General features: G+C 50.7%; 1 protein-coding gene and 1 long non-coding RNA gene across 2 annotated transcripts; both read left to right on the top strand.

Annotated features, from left to right (window-relative positions):
- Positions 1 to 613: 613 nt before the first annotated feature.
- LOC118156900 (ubiquitin-conjugating enzyme E2 H-like) lies at positions 614 to 7,388 on the top strand (the record flags this gene model as incomplete). The annotated part of the gene is made up of 2 exons (XM_035311115.1): positions 614 to 839; positions 6,106 to 7,388. Coding segments are annotated over 2 exons (351 nt in total), but the record flags the coding sequence as incomplete, so codon positions are not given.
- LOC118156901 lies at positions 851 to 2,934 on the top strand. Its single transcript, XR_004746493.1, has 2 exons — positions 851 to 1,315; positions 1,474 to 2,934. It is a non-coding gene; the product is annotated as an uncharacterized LOC118156901 (long non-coding RNA).
- Positions 7,389 to 9,219: the final 1,831 nt, after the last annotated feature.

Below are 9,219 nucleotides of genomic sequence, written 5' to 3'. Positions count from 1 at the left end.
TTGCAGAGCCCTTCCGAAGCCCCTGAGGAGGAGGAGGAGTGATGCACTTGTTGTCTGAGGGATGTGGGAAGAGGGCTTCGTGCATCCGCCGCCGCTCACCAGCACCAGAAGGACGTTTGCTGGGGATTCTTTGGGGACAGATGCCAAGTGGCACTGTGGTGGGACTGGGATCTCTTTGCATCCTGTGAATTGGGTCACGGGGGGGGGGGGGGGGCTTGTTGGTTGCTCTTCCCCTTAATGCGGTCACCGTCGAAGGCCCCCGTAGGAGTTTTGTGCTCGAGGTAAGTCCGTTGAGTAGCGGAGCACGTGTAACGATGCTTACAGAGGGAGGCAGAACGGGGAGAATTCAGCGAGATGGGGGGAATCGTGCTGCTCTTGGTTTTTCTCCTTTTTATTTTAAGCCAGGGCTAAGCACGCTTCCACTGATGTTCCAGCCAATTCACCTTCTTCTTCAGCCCCCAGCTATCTGTCTTCACGCTGTAGGGATGTTGAGGAGCTGGTGACGTTAGCCGAAGAGTTGCAGCACGTCTCCAGCAGCAGCCCCAGCCGCCTGCGCTCCCTCCCCGATGCCTTCCTCTTTATTTTTAACTCGTGCCCAGGTTTTTTGGCCTGATTGCCCCAGCTCCGTGCCGCTGTTCGGTGTCGGTGCTTGCAGGGTGATGAATCCAACTCTGGGTCCGTGGATGTGAACGGCTGTCCGTCTCTTGCAGATCTCACCAATATATTTGAATCGTTCCTGCCCCAGCTGCTGGCCTATCCTAACCCCATAGATCCTCTAAATGGTGACGCTGCAGCCATGTACCTCCACCGACCAGAAGAGTACAAACAGAAAATTAAAGGTAAGGGCATTCGGAGCACGTTGCGTCTATTCGTAACGGCATCAAGACCAGGTTTGTGCCCGTTCCTTCCCGTCACAGCAGCCCCTGTAAAGGAAAGCAGCCTGAAATAAGGGGTGGGTGACACTGCTCGAAGACGGTCTGCGTGGTGTGGGCAGGGGTTTAACTCGTTAGCGGATGCGAAGCAGGGAGGGCCGTAAGCATAGCGGGGCAGGATTCGGTGTTGTTTTCTGGAGATGGGGGGGAAAAAACTAGGGAGAAAAGGCATTTCGCTGAAGAAAATGACAAGGAAAGGTGCTCAAATGGAAACATCCAGTCCCCTGTTAGTGAGTAAAAGTGCTGTTAGCAGTTCTGTGGAAATATATCTGAGAGCAGGAATCGAGAATCAGCTCAGAAAGCGCTTCTGTACGGTGACAGAGCAGGAATTCTCAGTAAATGCCAAGTAATCCTTCGCTGCCTCCTCCAGATGAGGCTTGTCGGTGCCCTGCCCAGCTCAGGGGGTGCTGTTTAAGAAAGCTGCTGGCCAATTAGTGATGGCTTGAAGGGTGTGACAAGGGTAGACAGTCTTGAAGATGCCTCTGCTGATGAAAAAGGGAAAGAACTGGAGTTATTTCTGAGGACTGAGCGGGGCTTGAAGTTTGGATGTGTCAAAGGGACCTTCAAAGAGGAAGGGACTGACTTTTCCTGGGATCGCTGGGAGCAGGATGTGGTCACAGGCTTCCAGCTCAGCTCGGGGAGCCTGGGCTAAGCGTTAACGGTGACTGGGGAGGATGGGTGAGCCCTGGCAGAGCCTGGGAGGGTGCTGCTGTGTCTGCCTGTGGAAGGACAAACGAAACGAGTCGGAAACGAAGAGCCAGTAGCTCCTGGGGATCAGGGAAGGGTCCCGTTAAGGACTCTTCTGGATGAGGTTGAGGATAGAAGGACTATCCTGGCAAGCGAAGCGAGACACAAACTGAATTAATTTTGCGTGTGAAACCTGAGAAATGAGAGAAAATAAAAACTACGCTTTATACGGGTGCTTGGCCTTCCCCTGAATCAGCTGCACGTAGACAAGAGCAGAGGCAATGGGCCTGTGGCAAAGGCCCTGGACTTTTTATCCCTCGATCCCCACAATCGGTTTTAATCTGGTAGCTGGTAATGCACAGCCTTTGGTCTGCATTTGGTCTTCAGCTAAGTTTCGAATAGAGATCGTGGCCGAGTATTTTTGTGGTCCCTCAATAACCACGAGCCTTGTTTGTCTGCGGGAGCCCGGCCAGCAGGGTGAGCAGGGCCTGCTCAGCAAGGACGGCATCCCCCAGCAGCACGATCTTCCCGGCTGAGATGGGGCAACAGCTTTCCTAACAGCATTGCAACATCCCTCCCGTCTTCAGGGAGCGCGGGCGTCCCGGAGAGACGGGGGGGGTTTGGTGGCGGAGCCCTTTCATCAGGTCTGCCACGTCAGGCCGGAGCGGTTAAACCTCGAGTCGTTTTGTTCCGCTGCAAAATGACCCTGCGTCAACTGCGGGGTGGGATTTTTTTTTTTTTTGAGGGTGGGACTCCGAATGAGGTCAAGCCAAGCCGTGATTTAAGTGCTGAGTTATTCAGCACGCTTTGCTCCGCTCCTCTGACAGCTGCGTGCCGAGATCATAGGAACTACCCTGCAGAGCTGGCCTGTTCGGCGTCCTCAAGCCCATCGCCTTTTTTTTTTTGTCATGTGAACAAGCTTCAGGCAAAGTGGTTTGTCGCATAAAATCTCCAGGGTGAGCATGAGGGATACTTCGGGTGTCCTCTGTGCTTTAAGGAACCCGGGGGAAAAAAAAACAAACATAAAGCACCCTGGAAAAAGCGATCAGGCTGATGGTAGCCGGCAGCAGGTGCCGCAAGGAATGTCCTACGGGAGGCTAAACGGGGCAGCCTGCTCCCTCGTTTCCATCCCAACAGACAGACACAGCCCGTGAAGATGATCTGGAAGGAGCCTGAAGGAGCTGAAACACGCCTCGTGTTCCCTGTACCCGAGAGTCCTGCCTCTGTCTCTTCCCAGGCTTGCGTGACAAGCAGAAGAGAGCTAAACGTCGCCGTTCCTCATGTTGTAATGTTTTTAAAATAGCCTCGGACACGTTAAAATTGAAGCACTGGATTCTAACAGCTTCCCTGCTCTGGGAAAGATACGTAATTGATTGCTGCTTTTCTTCGTTTCTTAGTTCTGAGCGCACAGAGCGGTAGTGAGGAGACAGGCGTAGACTTCAGAGATGCTGCACGAGGTTTGGAGCCGCCGTGCTTCGTGGTGTGAGCCCTAAAGAAATCAGGATTTATTATGGGATGTGTAAATATTTAATATTACTGCCACAAAGCTGGAAAATGTGATGCTCAGCCGTAGAGCCTTTATGTTGATCAAGCAGTAAATGGACGCAGACCCACGTCCTCCTTAAAGATCTCCTTTTTTTTTTCCACAGTCCTCATCAGGGTGCCTCGTCTTACTGCTGGTACAGGCAAAAATGGCTCAACATCAGCTTCTGTTGAGCTCTTAACTCCCTTGGGTCTTCCTTTTGCCTTCTCTTTGGTAGGTCTAGCATGAAAGCTGCTCTGGGGAGGGCAGGGTGCTGAGTAGCAGCAGTCAAAGGGCGCTGAGGGACGGGTTGGACGTTGGTGCTGGGAGCGGAGGGCACCTCTGGGAGCAGCTCTCCCATCCTGCGTGTGCTGGCTCTGAGGTTCCAGCGTAGCTGTGCTGGTGTTTTGAAGAGCTCACAGGCACGTACCAGCCGCAGGGCATAACCACAGCTTGTTCTTTTTGCCCCGGGGTTTAAAAACGGGTGGATCCAGGTGGAATTTCCCTGGTAGGAATGGGTACATCAAGGCTTCTCTTTGTGGATTTGAAGGGGCTTCTGCGGAAGAGTTTGTCAGTATTATTTAGATGTTTCGGTGTCCTTCCCTTAATAGACCAAAGATCCAACTTCAGCACAGTGTTCGGCACAAAAGCTCCCTGGAAGCTTGACCTTTCTCAGATGAAACCTGCAGAAAGGCCCAGCCCAGGGGCCTGGTCGTTTTCCTGGGCAGAAGATGGCATTTTACACTTGACGTGCTTTTTAAGTCTGATTTTATCGGAAGCAATTTAGGTTCAGGCAGTTTCCAACAGTAAGAAATGGTGGCTGCTGTGTCTAAATCATCAGTGGCTGGAGAACGCTCGAGGCAGGCAGCAAAGGAGCACTTCTGCCCCCTGTCCTGCCATCCTAGGTGGGTTTGGAGTAAGTGTGGAGTGAATCTGATCCTGAAGCTCCCAGGAAGAGGTTACCTTTGTCATCCTGGACATCCCAAGTCTTGCAGCAAGGGAACTTTGGTTCCCTTTGGATTGCACGTCCATTGCGCGTTGCGGCGTCCATCTCTCTTGGCCGATGGCTCCTGCCCCAGCCTCTGCAGCCCCTGATCTCTGCTACGGGTAGGAGATGTGATCAGGCAGAGCCCAAGCACCGTCATATCATAGTCCAGCCCCTTCTGAGAAGATTTTCAGTGACCAGAACCTGAGGACGGAGGACGAGGGTGCCTTTCGGTCCACGTTGTGTGCTCCAAGAGCCCGGCATCACCCCGAGTCTCTGCGGTGCGCGGAGAGGCCTCGCGTGCTCCCTGCTTCCTGGTGTTTACAGAGCTGCCTTTAATACTTCCTCAGTTCTTACAGCTTCTTGTAAAACAGATTGGAACAGCAGCTTCTGCAGCCCGAGCGAGCAAGTTACTAATGTATCTCGGACTGAAGCTACGGGCGTCATTAGCCTGAGATGCTGAAGCTCTTTGGGCTCAGAAGCACCTTCCAGCCAGCTCTCACGTGGAGCTTTCCCAGGGCAGAGCTTGCCTGCCGAGGCCACCGGCTGCTCCATCCTGCAGACCCCTCCGTGAGGATTTGTCTTCAGGTTCTGCCCGTCCCATCCTCCCGGGCCTGGAGGAACCACCTGAGCTCTGTGTCCCTCTGCCAGCTCCAGAAACTGGGGGGAACGGTGAAAGATTTCTTGCCGAGTGCTGTCCCTTCCAGCGGGCTGAAAGGACCAGAGCAGCCTTGCTGCAGTCTTTTTAAAAGCTCCGTCTTTGAAACCTGTGCTTTAGGACTTACAGGTACTAGGTGTGTCCTCCTGCGGCTCTGCCGGGCATCCCCCTGCCAATGGGATATGGAACAAAAAAACTTCTGTGCTCCCGGAGGAGGTCCTCGGGCACCTCATTCCCTTCTGTTCCCGGGGAGAAATAAAGGAATTCACCGTTTGGAAGGCTGCTAGGCTGGTACGTGACGCATTTCCATGCAGGGACCCAGCTTGGAGCACGAAGGGCTGGTGGAATTCCCCCTCGCTCCAGTGTTTTAATGTCGCTCTTTGGGGGAGGCTTTGCGTTTTAGTACCTTCGTGCCTGGGAAGGAGACGAGTTTGCAGCTGAAATTCCCCAAAGGCATCGGAAGCACAGCTCCCGTTTGTTTCCTTACTGAAATGCAGGGTGGAACAGGTGCTGTCAGGATGATTCCTCACTTTTTTTGTGCTCTGAAGCTGCTTTTTCAGCGTGGACGTGTAGCAAGAAGGCCTTCTCTGCTGAGATAACCCGTGTGCTGAGGACACCAGCCCCTCCTTGAGCCTCAGCAGGGCTGCTCCGGGAGCCAGGAAGAAAAAAGGGGGCGTGCTTTGGGTTTTCACTTGAAACAAACCTATTCCCTTAAAGAAACCTGTTCCCACAGTAGCCTTCTGCTCTTTCTCTATCCATCTTTCCTTGAACTCCACTTAGGCACGGTCTCTCCCATCCCAAACTGGGGACACCTGGTTTGTTCTGAGACTTCTTCTCTTCCTCCTCAGCCTCTCAGGTAGGTTTCGGTGACTCCTGTCCCGTGCTATCGGTTCAAACTTTCAGATCATCATTTTTTTTAAAGCTCTATAATAATCGACACCTCGATGGGTTTTAGGTTTGTTCTCGGTCACCGTGGAAGCTTCTGCTTTGGCAGTAAACGTAATCCTATTACAGTAAATGTGAGAAAACCCTACGAAGGAGAACTTGGGTTGTTTCTAGCTGTGTGTGTGCCTGTGTGCCAGTGGTGTGGGAGCACGGAGACCGCGCGGTTTGAAGGATCGTGCCCATCTCTGATTGTCTCTGGGTGTTTTCATAGCGTGTTGCCGGACAGTTCTGCCTTTGCTCAGAGAAATATGGCCATCCTGCAGTAAGTGCTGTAACGCACGCCATCTAACCCCGCCAGCTGCGAGTCCTAGCTTAGCCACCCCTCTCCCTGCTGAATATATGCTGTCTAACGTCTTCTCTTTTCTGTCGCACGCAGAATACATTCAGAAATATGCAACAGAAGAAGCACTAAAAGAACAGGAAGAAGGCACCGGGGACAGCTCGTCCGAGAGCTCCATGTCCGACTTCTCGGAAGATGAGGCTCAGGATATGGAGTTGTAGTAGAAGAGGCAACCTGCTTTTCAGAGAGACTCTAATTTCCTAACCATGAGAAGCAGACTATAATATTCATATTTAAACAAAGCAATTTTTTTTATTACTAAACAAGGTTTTTATGAATAATAGCATTGATATATATATATATATATCACCCTTTAGATCTTGATTTTTTTTTTTTCTTGGTCGTTTCTCAACCCGAGGTGCATCGCATATTCCCACATTCCATTTTGGTAGCAATATGCAGCCCGAATGCATGCATTCAGATTCCATTTGGCCAAGTCAACTTGTGTGCTACTGAACTGTCAGCTACGACAGCTGCCCTGGTAGGTAGGGAGTTAGCCGAGACGTTTGCTTTCTGATCGATGTTTCCAAAGCCACCACCTTGGATGCTGACCTGGAACGGCGTTTTTTTTTCTCAAAGTAACAAAGGAAAAAAAATCTGGGGGATAATAAGCTAACCGTGTAGATCAGACAGTGGAAGAACAAAAGGTGCTCCTTCAGGTCAACCTTGCTGATCGTATTTTGTGTGGAGTCACGTTTAAAACAAACAAAAAAGGTAAATAACACAAATGCATGGAGCTATTCAGAGCATTGGAGCTTAAGAATTTTGACTTGGATTCTCAGTCCGTTTTTCTGCGTGGACTCCTGCCTGCCCTTCCGAACTGTAGGGACTGACAACCACTGGTCTGTTCGCTTTTGGGACTTTTTGAAAGCCTTCACCGGGATGTTGCTCACTTTCTTGGTCTGGATTACGAGCTGTTCCCTTCTCGGGAGGAAAAAAAAAAAAACACAAAACACACAAACAATGCTCTCTAAGCAGTGCTTTGATTTAGCTGGAGCACATGTGAAGCCCGACTCTTACTTTGTCATAGGTTTTGAAACTGCTGCCCTTTAACGGCTTCAGGTTTTGCTTTTTCTCTTGCTTGGAGTATGGTTCAACACCTCGCAGACACCTCTGGCCCCTCGGAGGGTTCTCTGACCAGATGGATCAGCCTCGCTGAGAGCTTCAGATCCACGACGATTGGCCCATTGGCTGTAGTCCACGAATCCAGCGGCACTGATTTCATTTTCCTTTCCCCTTCTGCACCAGCTTGGTAGCCATCTGCTTGTGTGTGTACAACAGGATTTAAAATTTCTTAAAGTTAACAAAAAAAAAAAAAATATGATCTAGAAAAAAAAAATGAGATGAATAAAAAAAAAAAAAAGACTAAAAGCACCGATTGAGGAAGCAAGTGAATCTGCTTGTTTGGTTTTGTTGGTTTTTTTTTGTTTCTTCTTCCTTTCAGGACGCCTCTGTACGAAACGTTTGATTTCTCCTGGTGTCTTTCAGCGAGCTGAGATTTTTGTTGTTGTTGTTGCCACGCTACAACAGCCGCTGTAGCAAATGCCTACCTGGGATGCTGGTATACTTGAACTCGGATATCTGGGTGGTGGAGGTTTGAACTAAGACGGATTTCCAGTCAGAACGTTGAAACGTTACCTGCTGTATTTTTTGGGGGGGTGGTGGGGGGGTTCTGAGGGCTTTGGACGAGATCATTTTCGTTTGTGGTGCAGCCACGGGGCACGGGAATCCGCCCGCCCTGCGCAACTCTCGAGCGGAGTTTGGGATGTCGGACTGGGACGCTTTCCTTTTCCCAGAAGTGTTTTTTTTTTTAATATTATTTCCTTTAGAGATGCCACCAAGCTTTGAGGCAGGGGGGTCGGAAGGTTACAATCCTCTCATCCATAAAGCACAATCGATTTTTTTGTTGTTGTTGTTTCGGAGAGAAAAAAAAAAAAGAAAAGAACTCGTACCGTTTTGCTTTAGCATGATTTTCCTTAATAAAAATATACAAAGAATTTCCTTTTACCTTAATTACGGGCATGAAGCAAAGGGTTTTCCTCCCCTTTCCCCCCCCTTTTTTTTCTTCTTTTTTCTTTGTTTTGAAGCAGTAATGTAGGGCTGTGGCTAGTGACTGTGCTGAAGTTCTCTCTCTAGCATTTGTGGCTTGTTGGAAGGGTAATATTAACTATTTAACATGTAATGGTGTACTTAACTCTTATCTAGCACGCTGTTTTTGCTCATTTCTTTGGGGGGGGGGGGGGGGGAGCCGCGGGTGCCTGGCGCTCCTTTAACTCGCTTACCTGCTGCCCCCGCCGCCTGCTTGTGCTGTAACCTTTTGCTGTAGGGGCTACTTAGGAGTAGAGCAAGTGCTGGGTGGTGATTTCGGTTTCAAGGGAGGAAAAAAAAAGAAAAAGAAAAAAAAACAATAAAAATTTGTATTTTTTCAATATGGTATAAAAATAGTGTTCTAATTCACCTCCTCCCCCTTCCTTTGCAGGTAACCCTTCCTCTCCCCCATCACCTTGTCCCCAGGTCCGATTCGAGGCATCGCCCTCGTCCCTTCCCCTCTCCTCTGGGGGGATGAGCGCAATCCTGAAGAAGGTGCCCCCAAAAGAAGTGCGAGGACTCGTGGCGCTAGTCTAGCCTGCCGCCTCGGGCCTCTAGAGCTGGTTTTTTCCTTGGGAAATGCCCCTGAGCGGGGCAGCGCTGCCAGGCTGGGCCCAAAATCACCACCCCGGCACGGCACAAAACCCCCCGCCCGTGCCCTTGCTGCACGATGCTCTTGGGGCAAGATGCTTTTAGGGGGTGAGCTGGAAAAGGGTTTGCGCTGCGGGTCGGGAACGCCTGCTTGTGGCCTCCTTGCACCCCTCTTTTTGTTTGTTTTCCCCCTTCCTCTTGTGTCGTTTTTCACCCCTTGGTTTCTGAGTCTTCCTCCTCCTGAAAGAAGCCTCCCTAAAACCTCTCTACGTGGTCCGGAAGGAAAAGGTGGAGCCCTATTGCAGCATGGCAGCTCTTCTTTGGGTCAGCTTCTTTGTTGGTTTGTTTGTTTTTCTTTTAAATTATTCAGAAAACAGGATTATGGTCACCTTGCCCTCTGTTGTGGGGAGGGGAGCTGCTCAGCCCCCCTCTGCCCCCCAGCCCTAGGCTCGTCCCTGCATCCCCAAACCT

Source organism: Oxyura jamaicensis, assembly GCF_011077185.1.
Source record: "Oxyura jamaicensis isolate SHBP4307 breed ruddy duck chromosome 1 unlocalized genomic scaffold, BPBGC_Ojam_1.0 oxy1_random_OJ106544, whole genome shotgun sequence".
Classification (NCBI taxonomy): domain Eukaryota; kingdom Metazoa; phylum Chordata; class Aves; order Anseriformes; family Anatidae; genus Oxyura; species Oxyura jamaicensis.
This window is presented reverse-complemented; position numbering and strand designations above follow the sequence as displayed.